Source organism: Otolemur garnettii, unplaced genomic scaffold (assembly GCF_000181295.1).
Source record: "Otolemur garnettii isolate 467f Iridium unplaced genomic scaffold, OtoGar3 scaffold00096, whole genome shotgun sequence".
NCBI lineage: Eukaryota > Metazoa > Chordata > Mammalia > Primates > Galagidae > Otolemur > Otolemur garnettii.
This window is the reverse complement of record NW_003852491.1, coordinates 5411554-5429036: the sequence shown is the minus strand read 5'-3', so window position 1 is coordinate 5429036 and position 17483 is coordinate 5411554. Positions and strand designations below refer to the sequence as shown.

The following is a 17483-nucleotide window of genomic DNA, read 5'->3' as shown; positions in this document are numbered from 1 at the left end:
ATCTGGTCTTTTCCTGCCACCTTTGCCAGGAGGAAAAGGATGCTACATTCAATTTGCACCTATGAGAGGAATTAGATCCTGTTCCTCCCATCACAGAGCAGAAAGATCCATATCACAATTTCTGCAAAGTAGGAGTCGCACAGTTGTTTGGTTAAAATTATTTAATGACAACAGAGTAATGAGCATTTATAGTTAGAAACTTTAAGGGGTCCAGACAAATTTGAGAGTAGTATGTTTCATAGAATCTTCTGGCATTCAGTAGTGAGCTAAGTAGGCTTTTATCACTTTAGATTTTATTAATGCCCTAATTCCTCCACATTTTATACCTAGATAAAAATTTGTGAACCAGCATGTAATTCGCACCAAAGTTTTTCAAATCTGACAATTGGTGAATTTCTATCCCTTTTAGTGTTCAAGAGCAGAAATGTCAGAGGCTTATTGAGTCTATTAATCAGGCATTGATTGTTTCTCCATTTAACAAACATTTGAAGACATTCTGCTCCAAGGACTGGGGGAAATGCATCATATAATATGTAATCATCTTTTAAAGCAAGTGCTGCCCCAAAGCTAACATGTTAAATGCTGATTACCAGGTCCTGCCCAGTGGTTCTGCCTTTCTGACAAGCAGCTTGGTGGTGCAGTTATTACTTGTACATGAGAAGCATTGCATTAAGTATTCACCATTTTTTCAAGTATTCATTCAAATGGGTGACCTTGAACAAGCTGTTTATAACCTCTCTTAGCCTTAGTTTATTTCTGAACTGAGAACACCACTACCATTCCCATATGTGTCTGAGGTGAAGCTTGAATGAGATGTCTTATGTAAAGTTCCAGCTGTGAGGTGCAGGGCATGAGCTCCCACTGCCTCTTTCCCCCACTGCTGCACCATCATGCCACGGTGTCTATTTATTTATTATTTTTATTTTTTTTGTAGAGACAGAGTCTCACTTCGTTGCCCTTGGTAGAGTGCCGTGGCGTCACACAGCTCACAGCAACCTCCAATTCCTGGGCTTAGGTGATTCTCTTGCCTCAGCCTCCCAAGTATTTGGGACTACAGGCACCCGCCACAACGCCCAGCTATTTTTTTGTTCCAGTTTAGCCAGGGCTAGGTTCGAACCCACCACACTCCGTATATGGGGCTGGCCCCCTACCCACTGAACCACAAGCGCTGCCCCAGACAGTGTCTATTTGAGCATATTGTGAGAAGGTGTTTGACAGGTTACAGGCTAACCTAATCTTCCCTCAACTACTTAAGCAAGTAGTTTTAGTTATATTTTATATTTTCTTTTAAGAAGTGTAATCTTTAGTGTAGGATAACTTAATGTAATTTCTTAACTACACTCAAGTGCACCTCTTGAGAATTTAGGAGACTTTTGGCTAATCCTGGAACTAAGTGGGGCCCGGGGCCACTGCACACTATCTTAGCTATCTGTGCAGATCCTTCTCGATCTGTGCTGTGCTGCCCAGTGCAGTCATTTCTGCTTGACTTCTTTGTGCTGGCTCCCAGCACCTCCCTGGGGCTTTCCATTTGCCTGGGGACCCCCAGGCAGGAAGGCCTGGCCTTCCTCTGCTCTGGACTCCCCAAGCCTATTGGACTCCCTGATTCCTGTCTGCTGTCTAGCCTTCGCAAGTTCCACCTGATAGAAACCCTTTTGTTAGGTCAGCCACCAGCATTTTAATCCTATTCTCTGCTCCCTCTGACACCCTTTAATGAGGCATTTTGCAAAAAGAGGTTCTGCAACTTTCAGACTCCCTGGTCTGTTGGGGGAGTTTCTTCATGGATGAGGAATCCACTCTTCCCTCCACCCAGCAGCTTGCTGTAGACACCAGAGCTACAGCAGGAAGATGTGACAGTCACACTCTTGTTTCTTTTACTAGGCGTGGTGCGTTACCCACGTGTCAGGAAGAGTAGTGGCCCAGGGCAGACCAGTGACGAGGAGGGCAGCCTACAGAAGGAGCAAGAGAGTGCCATGGACAAGCACAACCTAGAGCGCAAGTGTGCCATGATGGAGTACACCACGTGCGTCTGACCCTCGGCAGCACATGCCGGACTCCTCCCTGATGCCTGCATCCCTGGTGGAGACGCTACAAATTGCAGGCTGCAGGCCAAAGTTGACCATAGGCATACTTTATTTAGCACATACACTGCTTTTAAGAATTCAATCAGTTTCAGGGCCTGTGGCTCAAGCAGCTAAGGCACCAGCCGCATACACCTGAACTGGCAGGTTTGAATCCAGCCTGAGCCTGCCAAACAACAGTGACAGCTGCAACCAAAAAATAGCTGAGCGTTATGGCAGGCACCTGTAATCCCAGCTACTAGGGAGGCAGAAGCAGGAGAATAGCTTCAGCCCAGGAGTTGGAGATTGCTGTGAGCTATGACGCCATAGCACTCTAACACCCAGGGCGACAGCTTGATGCTCTGTCTCAAAAAAAAAAAAAAAAAAAAAAATTCAATCAGGGCCTCAGCCAGCATCTATACTCAGCAGCTAGGGCACCAGCCACATACACCGGAGCTGGTGGCTTCCAATCCAGCCCTGGCCTCCCGAACAATGACAACTACAACCAAAAAATAGCTGGGGTTTGTGGTGGGCGCCTGTAGTCCCAGCTACTTGGGAGGCCAAGACAAGAGAACCACTTAAGCCCAAGAGTTTGAGGTTGCTGTGAGCTGTGACACTATGGTACTCTACTGAGGGTGACATAGTGAGACTGTCTCAAAAAAAAAAAAACAAATTCAATCAGTTGTCCAAATTCAAGTTGGAGATTTTATATAAAAATCTGATTTTTGACTTACCTTGCAAAAGTGGAAACCTGCCAGCACTAGGGACCTAAAATTTTTTTTTTTTTTAGAAAGCCTCAAGCTGTCGCCCTGGGTAGAGTGCTGTGGCCTCACAGCAATCTCCAACTCGTAGGCTTAAACAATTCTCTTGCCTCAGCCTCCCAAGTAGCTGGGACCACAGGCGCCCCCCACAACACCCAGCTGTTTTTTGGTTGTAGTTGTCATTGTTGTTTGGCAGGCCCAGGTTGGATTCAAACCCGCCAGCTCTGGTGTATGTGGCTGGCGTATTAGCCTCTTGAACTATAGGTGCTGAGCCCGGAATTTTTCACTTATACTGGCTGGGTGTTTTTCTGGGAAGGTAGACATTAGTTATAAGTAAGTGCCCCCTTACCCCTTGACTATTCTGTCTTTTCAGTTACTGAAGAAAGCTCTTTTGTATTTGTTTCCTGTTTCTCAGTGGGAGCCGTGAGGTTGTGGATGCAGGCTTGATCCCTGGAGATGGGCTGGGAGCCGCTGGGCTCGATTCCAGTTTCTATGGACACCTAAAGCGCAACTGGATCTGGACCAGCTATATCATCAACAAACCCAGAAAGGTGGGCTCTGGGGTTGGGACACCTTGGGGTGTCACCTCTGCTTATCCTCCTCCTATCCCTTCCTCGTTCACAGTTTCTGAATTGGTGAAACGAGAGTTAACCAGAGACACACATATTGGCTTCCATTTGTACTAAAGGTGCATCAGACCCCTTCAGTGTGTACCTGACCTATTTTTTTCCAGTGGATTCTAACTGTGCCATGGACGATAAGGTGGCTCCATCCTCCCAAGTAGCCTGGGGCCGGGCCCTGGCATTCTCTGTGCAATGGTCCTTGGCTTCCTCAGAGACTGTACATCTTAGTGCTTTTGGGCTCCCAGGGACTTGTGGAGGCTCATGCTTCATTCCAGCACCATACTTGGTTTTAGGAGAACACCGCTACAGAGAATGGGCTCACAGTGAGGCTCCAGACGTTCCTGTCCAAGCGCCCACTGCCACTCAGTGCTGGAGGTATGTGTGCTGGGAGCTGACCCCAGAAATAAACATAGTACCAAACATGGCTGTCAAAGCAGCCACTCACTGTATGATCAATTTGGCCTTCTATCTTTTGTAGAGCTCATCCTAAAACTCTTTGTCTTTGATTATTTCTAGGCAATGGCAGGTTGAATATTTGGGGAGAGGGGAGAACAGGCTCCGAGCTCTATGCTGACAGGGAAGAACAGTTTGAGGTTGATCAAGAGCCTGCCCTGGACAGAAACCGGAGAGTGAGGGGTGGGAAAAGCCAGAAGCGGAAACGGCTGAAGAAGGACCCTGGAAAGAAGCTCAAGAGGAAGAGAAAAGGTTACAGATGATTGTTTGCATTTTCTGGGCCTTATCTTTGTAACCTCTAGCTTGGAGACATGCCACAGTCTCACTCCAGCCTAGCCTCAGCTCTGTCCTCGGATGCAAGTTCCCATTTTCCCCTGATTTGTAGCACTAACTCTCTGTGATGGTTGCTTTATTTCCCAGACCCATCTGGCAGACTGAGAGATCCTTGAATTTCCCATATGTTTCCCCTGCTTTCTCTGTCTTTCTTTTTGTAGAATCTCTTGCTTTAGTAACTCCCTCAGTTTGTATTTCTAATTTCATCTCAACTGAAAAACCTTCACAAAAACCTCATCACAACCTGCCAAAATCCTGTTGTTCTTTTGGTTTACCTTGTACTATTTCCATGTATGCTAATCAAACCAAAGTTAAAAGGCATGCTGCACTTTTAAATTAGAGGAAATCTGGGAGTCATTTAAACATGCAGAATCTCTTCCAGTCTGCCACAGCCCCTTGCCGAGTGTCTTCTTAGGTTGCCACTTTGGGTTCCTCATGTGGTCAGTATTTATAGCAGAAGGGGGCTGGTAAGGAGACTAGTGTCTATTTTTTTGACCACTTTTATGTCACCAAAGTGGTCCATATGTTTTAACAACAACCTGATAGCTGTAGCTATTTCAGATAAAAACAGAATGTTAAAATGGGAACCTGTTTTAGTGGTTTATTTAGCTGCCATTTGCAACAAATAGCATTCCATTGGTTGAAATGGCCCTTCAGTTTAGCTTCCCACAAGATATATTTGAGACCAATTTGGCTCACAAAGACCTGAATTCATCACAAGGCAAAATACGGTGGTGGTGGTGTTGCTTTGATTCCAAATTTCCTTGCCCCACTTTTCTTCTGCCTTACTTTGGAACTCACTAAGCAATGAGACTCATTAAACAGTCTTTTGGAATTGGCAGTAGCATATGGTGTCTGCCCTGTGAAACTGCTATTAATGCCTCCCCCAGGGCAGGAGACCCTGGAAAACCTCATGGCTGAGCACACACCCTACGGTCCTGAGTCTGATGCTGACTCAGCTATGTGACTGGAGCAGGTTGCAGTATCGTGCTGTCACAGATAAAGTAGTGATAATAACTATCCATCTCATGATATTGCAAAGTAGTAGTCCAGTTGTAAGTTTCATATGTAAAAAGCTGAAACCAGTGCTTAGCACGTAGTAAATATTCTGTGATGCTGGCATTTGCTATTATTTATTTAGTAGCTACTTTTTCCTGGCACTGTACCAGATGTTTCATATCCCTTCCTATTCAATTCTCAAGACAGTCTTGGAACATAGGCCTTGTTGGTGCCACGGTGCACAGGTGTCTATACAATGCCCCTGAGGTCACAGAGCAGGGGAGAGGGGGGTGCCCAGTGACGCTGTAGTCAGTGGTCCTGCTGATGTGGCAGACACCTTGAGTGTGGTATAAGCTTCTGTGTAAGTTGCCTTCAAAGGACTTGGTGTCGCAGTGGGAGAGACTGGAGGGTGGCTTATTAATGAGCTAGCTAGAAGCTGCACGTAGGCTGTCCATCTCCTAACTGTGAAAGGTGACCAAAGAGAAATGATGACAGGGGGGTTAAAAAATAATCTGTCATGCCAGCTGAGTCTTTTGTGGCTAGTTTGCATGAGTTTAGATACAATGAGAATCTGTTACCCTTGATCAGACCTTACTAGTGAGGTAGAAACCCTTCCCCTCCCAGAGTGGCAGCTCAAATCAGTTGTTAGAGGCCTCCTCTCCTCTCTTCTCCCTTGGGTGTTTTTAGGAGAGTTGCCAGAAGGAAAAAAAAGACCACGCTACCATGATGAGGCTGACCAGAGTGCCCTGCAGAGGATGACACGGCTGCGTGTCACCTGGACCATGCAGGAGGATGGGCTGCTCATGCTTTGCCGGATTGCCAGCAACATCCTCAACGCCAAGGTGCTCGGCCCCAGCCTCTGCCCTTCGCAGCTCCTCCCTGTCCTTCCCACATTCTGGCCCCTCCTTCCAGGGCTCTAGCCCCGGGCCCACTTGCCTCATCTACTCCACTTGGCTGCCAGGAGAAGCATAGCCCCAAATCCTATAAATTTATATACCATTTTGTTTCTTTTTTTTTTTAAGAGACAGAGTCTTCACTTTGTTGCCCTCAGTAGAGTTCTGTGGCATCACAGCTCACAACAATGTCCAGCTCTTGGACTTAGGTGACTCTCTTGCCTCAGCCTCCCAAGTAGCTGGGACTACAGGCACCCACCACAACACCCAGCTATTTTTTGTTGCAGTTTGGCCGGGGCCAAGTTTGAACTTGCCACCTTTGGTATATGGACCCAGCGCCCTACTCACTGAGCCACAGGCACTGCCCTATATACCATTTTGTACATTTGTTTTTGGCCTTCAGCTAGATACATGTAAATGTTTGCCTCGCTCCAGGCAAAATAGTTCAGATCTGTTCTTTCTCTTCACCAGGAATCCAGCCCTGTCCTGCTCCCCTCCTCCTACCCTCATTTATCTAAAAAACTGATTTATCTTTCCCTAGCTACTTGTATTCTCTGGAAAGGCTTCATTGATCCTGCCAAGAGGGTGTGATTACTGGGTTCTCTCTCTGTGTATCCCACTGTTTTTGTTGCCTCTGGTACCTCCTGGCCCCCTGGGATGACTATTCCTGTTTCCTCTGATCTCACTGCCTCTGAGAAGGAGCCCAAGCCAGAGTTCTCCCACTTTGTTCTCTAGAACAAGGGAATCCAAATCACTGACTTTGGATTCCATGCTTTGCTACTTTGTGTTTGTCCTTGCAGCAGCATGGGGGTCGGGTGGGGGGAGGCAATCTAGCCAGTCTGACTCAGGAGTCACCAGAATGATCTCTGCCACCTTTCAGTCCAGAGCCCCTTGCAGGCAGTGGTACCAGCAGGTAGAGTAGGTGAGGAAGCTTTATTAAGAGCCTGGTTATGTGTCTCAGTCTCAGCCATGGCAGCCAGGAGAAACCTAGTTAGAGGTCCTGTGCCCAGGATGCTCTTTGCCTACAGGCTCATTAGATTCATCCCCTTTTTATTTCCATCAAGGCATTTTATTTTGTAAATATGTATTACATTTCTGGAAGAAGAATCCCAAGATTTTTCCCCTCCTGTGTGTTTCTGTCTTGCTTCTTTGTGGTCCGTGTTGCCAGCTGAGGTTGTCAGTACAATGAAACCAAACTGGTGGGATGAGAACAGATTATTCTGCCATTTTTCTAGATCTTTTGAGTTGTACATCAAATCAGAGACTAATCAGTCCACATTTGTTTAACCTGCCTGTGAGGGTCACAACAATTTTCCTAGCTCTGTGATCATCAGTGATTTCAAATTTGCCAATGTAATTAGAAACTGGATGATTGCATTGGAGCATGGCCTGGGGGGAACCTGGCATTTGCCTCTCTCTTTAGCATTGTCAGTGCCCTTGATAGCATCAGCCAGGACATTCACACCCACCAGTAGGGCGGCACGAAAGGGTGGTAGAAAGAGGTAGATCCCTTTTCTTCACTGTTTGTCCCATACTCTCTTACTCCACAGTCCTCCCCTGAATTCCAACCAACCCCTCTCCAAGGAAGATCCCAAAGATAACATGATGCCGTCCCTAATTCCTGTTTCCTGCATTCACAATGGCTTTGTCATTGTAGCGCTGATGGGAAGGGTGCCCCCCGCCCCACCCTTGATGCAGCTGGAGGAGCCAGAAGGGTTCTTCACAATTCAGTGTCAGCTGCACCTCCAGTCCACTCACTGGAACTTACACTGTCTTCTTCCCGGGACACCTCATTCCTAGAGATGTAAGACTCCTTTCCACTGGACATCAAGGGCTTGTCCTATTCTTCTCTGCCCAGAGTCAATCCCAGGCAAATAGTTGGCACCCAGTGAATGTGATTTAGACATGGGAGGTGACAATAATGAGGATTTGCGGAGCACAGAGGCTCCATAGAACACATTTTCCCCATTCTTTTCCATTAATTCCCCGTAACATGTGCTCTAAAGATAGTGATTTTCTGTCTCTGCTCTCTGTTTGATCCAGGTCAAGGGCCCATTTGTCCCCTGGCAGGTCGTGCGGGACATTTTGCATGGTACCTTTGAAGAGTCTTTGGATAAAACATCTCATTCAGTCGGACGAAGAGCTCGCTACATAGTGAGAAATCCACAAGCCTATCTGAACTATAAGTAAGCCACATTTGAAATTTTATCACACTGGGACATGGTTACCCAATATTTCTATTCATTCTTTATTTGTCTTTCATCTCATTTGCTTAAGAGTCTAGTGTGAAGTCCACATGGAGCACACTGGCCTGTCCAATAGGCTATTTTGAGATTGACTTTGATTTTTTGAGGGCTAGACCTCATTCTGGGCATTTTCACATGCCTGGTGGTATTTGGACTTTAGAATAGCCTGGAAAAGCAGGTGCTAATATCCTTTTTTTTCCAGATGAAGAAATGAATACCACATGCCCAGCGGGTGGTAGAGGCAGAGGCTGACTCTCAACGGCTGTCTCAGCACTCAGAGCAGCTCCTAGAGCAATGTAACAGTGGCCCATCACATAGGGAAAAGCTAGACAGGACCTGGGGTTATTAGAGAGAACATACTCGCCATACTCTCACCAGAGCTAGCTGTTCCCTGAGTGTTCCTAGCCATGACCTAGGAATATGTGAGGATTTCAGCTGTCTGGGAGTTGCAAAGCATCCAGTCATGGACTGTTCCCCGTGAGCTTATTATTAGATCTTATTAATAATAAATACCAGTGGCCTACCATCTCCTTCTCACAGAGCTAAGGCCATAAAGCCACTGCCAGCCCTGCCAGATTCCTCCTCTAGTTCCCTTCACAAGAAGGGCTTGAGTGGGGAGGACCAGAGAGCATCAGAGTGCTGCAGGAAGGTACCAAAGCACTGTAGCCATCATGAGAGTAGGGCAGGAGTGGAGATAGAACAGGGTGGGAGGAAGCATGGCCACTGGCTGGCCATCTGAGCCATTGCCACAAATCAGGAAGAGAGCTTGGCTGCAGGTTGGGCCACAGGGTTACCTACAGACAATCAGAGTGTAGAGAGAAATCAGTCCAGCCATCTACTGTGGAGGAAACTCAGCGCTAGAGCAGGGTTTCTTGGCCTTGGCACTATTGACATGCAGGTCAGATAATTCTTTGTCGCGGAGCCTGTCTCGTGCATTGTAGGAAGTTTAGCAGCGTATTGGCTTCTGTTAGATGCCAGCAGTACCTCTCTTTCCCTTTGGGACAACCACGTAGGTCTCTAGGTGCCTCAGGGAAGAGTCTCCCCAGCTGCTTAGTTACTTATAGCCAGGGGCTTTCCTGAGTGAAGCCACTTTCCCCTTGGCGCAGGAGTTAGACTTTTTATCTGAAAGGGCTCAGATCACCTAGTCCAACAGATCCAGAGGGAGCATGTAATTTGGCCAGGGTGACATGAGTTGGCTGTGGACTGAGATCCTGCACTCAGGTTTCCTGAGCCCTGGCTAAAGCCCCTCCTTTTCCCCTGGCAGCAGTTCTGGGCAGTAGAGCACGATGGAGCGCCAGAGTTGGCTGGCCAGGATCTCTGTCCTTACTGTTGGCCTTCAGAGCCTCGGTTTGGGGCATCTGTCTACATAGAGACAGTTTCTTCATTGGTGCCAGAGGATGATACTACCATAAAAAGCACACCTTCCTGTCTACCCATCACTTAGTGATTGTGTAGTGATTGGGAAGGAGTCCACACCTTCCCAAGCTTTGAAATAGAACAACAGTCTCTGCCTGGCATGCTCTTTTGGAGGCTGCAGTATCTGGCTACCAGGAGCCTAGCAAGTATTTCCCTTCCTTTCCTTTTGGGCAAGTCCAGTTCTCTGTACATCATAGAGAAATAAAGATTAGTGGAGGGGACAGACCTCTTACTTTGGAGGAGATTAGATCTTTTAGAATAATAAACACCAATGCTTGTATGGTATTTTCAAATGTACAGTTTGCTTTTACATAGGTTGGCTCATTTGGCCCTGGCCAAATCCCTGTAAGGGGCAGGTGGGATTTAAGGCCCTCAGTTACCAGTGGAGGATGGATACTCAGAGGAGCCAACGTGTAAAGTGTGAGCAACAGGTGTGTCATCAGGTTTGGCTGACCCTAAATCCTGCATTTGTAGAAGCTATAGTCGTCCTACAGATACATAAGTAACTCTAACTTCACAGTTAGCCAAGGCTAAAAATATTAGAGCAGAACTCTTCTGATACTTCTGAATTCCAACAGGATTGCAATTCCCAGACTGCATTTTTGTCTTCTCTTTCTACAGGGTTTGCCTCGCTGAAGTGTATCAGGATAAAGCACTTATTGAGGATTTCATGAATCGAAAATGTGACTATGATGACCCCAAGGTAGGCCCTGTGCAGTGGTAGGGCTCCTCCTGCTCTGAAGAGAGCCATCTAGGTTTTGGTCACATCCTCTGGGTCCCATTTTTTCCCTGCTCTTCTGGGAAATCAATTTCTCAGCTCTTGTGCCTTGTACCTCATTTTATCTGACTTCAAGTATCAGTTTTTAAAGGGGGTTAGAATTTGACATGCCACTTTGAAATACTGGTGTGCCTTGGGCCAATTTTGTTAAGAAAATAGGACAGCTCTTCAGAAATTAGAAGCACATTTCCTAGAAAGCTTGCAGATAGGGTATGAGTTTCTTTCTAAGTTTCTGTCCAGATGGGGCTGTGGTGGGTGGCTGGGAAGGAGGAGAGCTGTCTGCAGATTGAGACTTTGCTTGGCCAAGTGTGTTCATCCCTTGCTTACTTTGCTGTGTGTGAGTCAGGCCTTGTGCCGGGTGATGCTAGTGGAAAAGGAGACGCAGCTGTTCCCTGAGGGAGCCACAGGCAAGTGGGACAGTCACGGGAGTAGATGACCATCATGTAACAGTACCATCAGCTTCCAGAGAGAGAAGGCATAGGCCTGTGGAGGTCAGGGAAGGAGATTAGCAGTGCTTTCAGTTGCAAGTGACAGAAAAACTTAACCTAATGAGTGCTTAAGGTATTTTCCCAAATGCCACACAGTTCAGAAGTAGGCAGTCCTGGGCTGGTGCAGCAAAAGCAGAGATGTCCTCAAGATGCCAGGTTCATTCAGTCACTTTGTTGTCTATACTCCCCAGCCATCAGCTGCTATCCTTATGCTGGTCACCCTTTAGTTGCAAGGTGAGCTCAGGTCCTCGCTGCAGAATCCCAGGGCAGAAGAAGCAGGAAAAGCCCTGCCTTGGGCTCACAGGAGGCAGCCTTTCCTAGGAGACTTAGCAAGTCTGGGTCACTGTTAATTAACATAGGGGACTGAGGCTGCCATTAAGTGGCTTGGATCAGGGGTGTCCAACCTGCAGGCCCATACAGCCTAACACAAAATCGTAAATTTACTTAAAACATGAGATTGTGGCTTGGCGCCTGTGGCTCAAGTGGCTAAGGTGACAGCCACGTACACCTAAGGTGGCGGGTTCGAATCCAGCCCGGGCCTGCCAAAACAACAACAATGGCTGCAACCAAAAAATAGCAGGCGTTGTGGTGGACGCCTGTGGTCCCAGCTATTTGGGAGGCTGAGTCAGAAGACTTGCTTGAGCCCAGGAGTTGGAGGTCGCTATGAGCCGTGATTTTAGGGCACTCTACCCAGGGAGACAGCTTGAGGCTCTGTCTCAAAAAAAAAAAAAAAAGCATGAGATTGTTTTGTGATTTTTTTTTTGTTGTCGTTGTTGTTGGAACTCAGTTGTGCAGTTCTTGAGTGTGAAGTGTGAACGTTGTAGGCATAAGGTCATGTTGCAATGTCAAGTAAAATAAACATAGATATGCTGTCACTATTTGTACACATGTGTGGCTATAGTTTCCAGTGTGTTATCATCCAAGCGCAGTGAAAGGAACACCATCAAATGTACATGTGCTCGTGGTGACTTTGCAAGGCAGTAATTATTAATGTTTCAAACTACCATTGCAATGTTAGACGTTTAATGTTATTTAGGAATCAGATAAGCATTCTTACTGGATTACTAAAGGGTACTTCCACAACTTGGTGGTGCCTCACACACTGCCCACCACACTTTACATTTGGCCCTCTGTCTTGCCCTGCAACAGCAGGCAAGATGTGGAAGGACCCAAACCTTGCTTCCTATTTTCCTATCAATTAATTTTCATGGTACAAGTAAATATAGTCCCTTATCTATTATTTTTTAATCCCAGTATGGCTTCTATAACATCTCAAAAGAAAACAGGACCCCCAGAAAGAAAAATTATAGATGAAAGAAGATTGTTCAGTGAAAAATGGACAGATGACTACCTTTTTGTTGAGGCAAATAGCAAGGCACTCTGCTTAATTTATAAGGAATTTGTGCAAGTTTTCAAAGACTATCATTTGAAAAGGCATTATATGCAAAAACGCGCTGCCAAATTCAATGGGTATAAAGGATTATGTCAAAAGGACGAAACAGCAGAATTGAAGAAAAGTCTGTCTTATCAACACAATTTTTTTTAATTTTGCAGTTCATTGTAAAAGACTGTTATGTGGTAGCACATTTAATACCAAAAAACCAAAGCCATTTGCTGATAGCAAGTTTATTAAGCAATGTATGGAAAGCATGGCAGATATAATTTGCCATGAAATAAAGAGGGATTTTTTTTTTTTGATAGAATCTCATTATGTTGCCCTTGGTAGAGTGCCATGGCATCACAGCAACCTCAAACTCTTGGGCTTAAGCGATTCTCTTGCCTCAGCCTCCCAAGTAGCTGGGACTACAGGTACCCGCCACAATGCCTGGCTCTTTTGTTGTTGTAGTTGTCATTGTTGTTTGGTAGGCCCAGGCCGGGTTTGAGCCTGCCAGCTCTGGTGTTTGTGGCTAGTGCCCTAACCACTGAGCTACAGGCCCAGAGCCACTTTTTGGTTTGTTTGTTTTTTTGTCCAGAGCTGGGTTTGAACCTGCCACCTCCGGTATATGGGGCCTACTCCTTTGAGCCACAGGCGCTGCCCTGTTTGTTTATTTTTGAGACAGAGTCTTACTAGAGTAAGTAGAGTGTGTGGTGTCATAGCTCACAGCAACCTCACACTCTTGGGCTCAAGAGCTCCTTTTGCCTCACCCTCCTAAATAGGACTAGAGGCACACACCACAGTGTCTGGTTAATTTTTCTATTTTTAGTAGAGACAGCATCTGACATTTGCTCAGGCTGGTCTCAAAAAAAATTTTTTTTTGCAGTTTCTTGGCCAGGGCTGGGTTTGAACCCGCCACCCTCAGCATATTGAACCACAGGCACTGCCCATGGTCTTGAACTTTTGAGCTCAGGTGATCCACCTGCCTGAGCCTCCCAGAATACTAGCATTACAGGCTTGAGATACATCGCCCAGCCCTAAAAAGGGGATCTTTGCTTGTTTGCTTTGAGACAGAGTCTCACTATGTTGCCCTCAGGAGAGTGCTGTAGTGTAACAGCTCACTGTAACTTCCAGTTCTTGGGCTTACACCATTCTCTTGTCTCAGCCTCCCAAGTATCTGGGACTACAGGCACCTGCCACAATGCCTGGCTGTTTTTTGTTGTTGTTGTTGTTGTTGTTGTAGTTGTCATTGTTGTTTGGCAGGCCTGGCCTGGGCTTGAACCTGCCACCTTCAGTGTATGTAGCTGGCATCCTAGCTGTTGAGCTACAGGCACTGAGCCAAAAGGGGATATTTCTAAAATCAGTTTGTCTCACCAGGATATGGCCAGGTGAATTGAAGAAGTTAGAAAAAAATGTATCAAAAGAAGTTTCACTCGGTTGCGCAGGCTAGAGTGCAGTGGTGTCAGCCTAGCTCACAGTAACCTCAAACTCCTGGGTTTAAGCAATCCTCCTGCCTCAGCCTCTTGAGTAACTGGGACTGTGGGCTCTGCCCTAACATCCAAAAATCAACTAGAAAGTTGATTTTTCTAGTTTTGATAGAGATGGGGTCTTGTTCTCACTCAGGTTAGTCTTGAACTCCTTAGCTCAAGTGATCCTCCTGCCTCTTGTCTCCCACAGTGCTAGAATTATAGGTGTGACCCACTGGCACCTGGCCGAAGCTGCTAATTTTAAATGTTACACTTTGGCAATGGATGATAGCACTGATACTGTAAATATGGCTCAGTGTACTTTTTTTTTCCTAAGAGAGTCTCACTTTGTTGCCCTGGGTAGTAGAGTACCCTTGGTATCATCATAGCTCACAGTAACCTCAAACCCTTGGTCTCAAGCAATCCTCTTGCCTCAGTTTTTCTGTTTTTAGCTCTTGCTCAGGCTGGTCTCCACCTCCTGACCTCAAGTAATCCACCTACCTTGGCCTGTAAGAGTACTAGGATTACAGGCATGAACCACTGTGCCTGGCCCAACTTGCCATTTTTATTAGAGGTACTGATGACAAATATAATGTTATCAAAGAAATGGCTTCATTGTGCTGTTAAACAACTAAATCAAGAGATTTATATGAAATAGTAAAAAATATGTTAAAACAACTTTCTTTTTTTCTGAGATAGAGTCTCACTCTGTTGCCCCAGGCTAGAGTGGAAGTGATTTTCTTGTTCATTGTCAACGTACCTGATACAGTTACTGATGTTGCCTCAGTGATGTTAGGTAAAAGAGAGTGGCTTGTAAAATTAATAAACAATGATGCAATTGCTGCCCAAAACTCATATTTGATAAAGTATCGTTGCAAAGTACATCAAGAAAATTTATGCATGAAAGCTTTAAAAATGGATGATGTTGTGGAAATTGTCATCAAGACTATGAATTTCATAAGGGCCAATTCCAGGACTTCCTTAAAAGTTTTTTTTTTTCTGAGACAGAGAGTCAAACTTGTCCCCCTGGGTAGAGTGCTGTGGCATCATAGCTCACAGCCACCTCTAACTTGGACTCAAGCGATCCTCTTACCTCAGTTTTTCTATTTTTAGTAGAGACAGAATCTCACTCTTGCTCAGGCTGGTCTGGAACTTGTGAGCTCAAGCTATCCACCCGCCTCAGCCTCCTAGAGTGCTAGGATTATAGGTGTGAGCCACGGTGCCCAGCCTCCTTAAAAGTATTGATACTGACTATGGTGACATTATTTTCTTTTTAGAAGATGCTAAATCGAGGCCAAATGTTGAAAAGATTTTACAATTTGCGACACATTTTCTAGTTGTTTATGTTATCAAAAACTATATTTGTTCCAGAACTTGATGATGAAAACCTGCTTACAGATTTAGCATTTTTAGTGAATTCAACTGTTTAAAGGAGTTAAACATTCATCTTCAAGATGAAACCAACTTATCAATGTAATATTTCAAACTATAACAGCTTTCCAAATAAAACTGAAATTATGGCAAGCTCAAAATAAGGCAAACAGTTTTTTGCATTTTACCATGTTGGCTAAACACAGTCCTGTAAACAGCGAAAAATATGCAGACTTGCTTTTCAATTTGATATAATAATCTGAAAATAGATTTCAAGATTTCCAGGAAAATAATAAATATTTTGGTGCGTTTGTGACTCCATTTTCACCTGCCGACTTTCAAATGGAATGCATAGAAATGACATTCAACTTAAAGAAAAATTTGATTATGCCTCTTTACTGGGCTTTTGTAGCTCCTGTCTTTCCAGAGATAAATATCCCTCACTTCACAGTCATGCCTTATTCATGTCATTGCTTTTTGGCAGCACCTACATTTGCGAGCAACTGTTTTCAAGAATGAAACACAGTAAGAGTAAAATTAGAACCAAAATATCTGACGAGCACCTTGAGAATGTACTGCTGAGAATTGCAGCTACTTCCATCAAACCACATACTGATGCATTATTTCTCAAATACAGTGTCAAATATCCCACTAGTTTTACACTGCGTACTTTTCTTTTACTTTTAAAATAAAAGTATCAAAAAAAAACAAAGATATTTTATTACCTAGATATGTACATTTTCTGTATTAGTGATCACAAACTTGGGACTTGCTCAACAATTTTGAAAGACCCTGAACAGGCTGCTGCATAATTAGGAATTATTATGTGAGGACTATTTTTGCTTATCTGAGGTGGTGGATATCGTTGTGGTAGATGCCTGTAGTCCCAGCTACTCGGGAGGCTGAGACAAGAGAATTGCTAAACCCAAGAGTCTGAGGTTGCTGTGAGCTGTGATGCCATGGCACTCTACTAAGGGTGACAAAGTGAGATTCTGTCTCAAAAAAAAAAAAGAAAAAGTTATACACAGACCTTTTATTTTGCTCATCAGCTGTCATTAGTGTTTGTGTATTTAATGTGTAGCCCAAGATGACTCTTCCAGTGTGGCCCAGAGAAGCTAAAAGGTTGAAGATCCCTGGCTTAGGCCATCACGATTTGTCCCTCATCCTGTCTCCCTAAAGCAGATTGAGGCCAGCTCCTCTAATAAGAAAGAATGGGGAGAAACAGAATAAGTGACCCATGGTATCTTTGCAAAGGTGTTGGCACTGGATGAGACCCAAAAGCTGCAGCAGCCAAGGCAGAGGCAGTGAGGGGAGAGGGAGCTTGGGGCCTTGTGGGCACAGCATCGGGGCTGAGGCCAGGCTCCACAGGGCTGCAGCCTGCACAGCCGTGGCACCTAGGGAGGAACAGGAACTTATTCTGTGGCAGTGCACCCGGGGTGATGTGATAAGTTTATTTAACCAGATCTGGGCCTGGACTGAGACAGCTGCAGTGCAGATGTAGAGGAAGATCTGATTGGAGTTCACCAGTTGAGTATGAGATTTGGGGCGAAGAAGGAGGCTGGCTGTACCAGAGGAGCCAGGCCTGGGAGGAGGGAGGTGACAAGGCACAGGTTTGCCTCGAGACACTGGGTGTTCTGGGACCTGCATGGTGTGCATTCAAGTTATCTCTTCATTGTGAGAGCACTGGCTGTACAGGTGTTAGGCCTGTTATACTCTTAGGCAATAGAAAGTGCTCCAGAGTCCTGAGCATGGTGACAGCATCTACCTCCACAGCCCAGCCTTCTCAGGTGACAGGTGACCTGTGGGGCAGACGGAGCAGCTGGTTGGTGGCTCTGGGACGGAACTGGTGTGGGAATTTGTTCAATAAGACATTCCTTGGTGCATCTTAGCAAAGTCCCCATTAGAAAGGGCTTAATATCTCATTCTCTCATGTCAAAGGTTTGTGCCAGCGAGTTTAAAGAGTTTGTGGAGAAGCTTAAGGAGAAGTTCAGTTCAGCCCTAAAGAATTCCAACTTTGAAATTCCAGACACACTCCAGGAGCTGTTTGCCAGGTAAGGGCTTATGGGATGGTTCCAGGTGACCTAACAGGGCAAGAGGAAAAGGTCAACTAGCTGAGACTGTCGTGGCGTCTCCCTGTCAGCACACGGCTGTTTGGCTGCGTTAGGTCCTGCAGCTAATCCTCCTGTCTCTCTTGCTTCTGGACACCTGATCTCTTCTGATGGGT

At 45.6% G+C, this 17483-nt stretch overlaps 1 protein-coding gene across 2 annotated transcripts in view; it reads left to right on the top strand.

Annotated features, from left to right (window-relative positions):
- Positions 1-17483, top strand: part of GTF3C1 (general transcription factor IIIC subunit 1) — a 115469-nt gene that overhangs the window by 64405 nt on the left and 33581 nt on the right. For both annotated transcript variants that reach the window (XM_023516723.1, XM_003795750.3), the window contains exons 20-27: positions 1879-2020; positions 3234-3369; positions 3735-3816; positions 3958-4146; positions 5914-6068; positions 8163-8305; positions 10403-10484; positions 17198-17310. In XM_023516723.1, the coding sequence (XP_023372491.1) occupies positions 1879-2020; positions 3234-3369; positions 3735-3816; positions 3958-4146; positions 5914-6068; positions 8163-8305; positions 10403-10484; positions 17198-17310 (1042 nt within the window). The remainder of the gene's footprint in view (positions 1-1878; positions 2021-3233; positions 3370-3734; positions 3817-3957; positions 4147-5913; positions 6069-8162; positions 8306-10402; positions 10485-17197; positions 17311-17483) is intronic.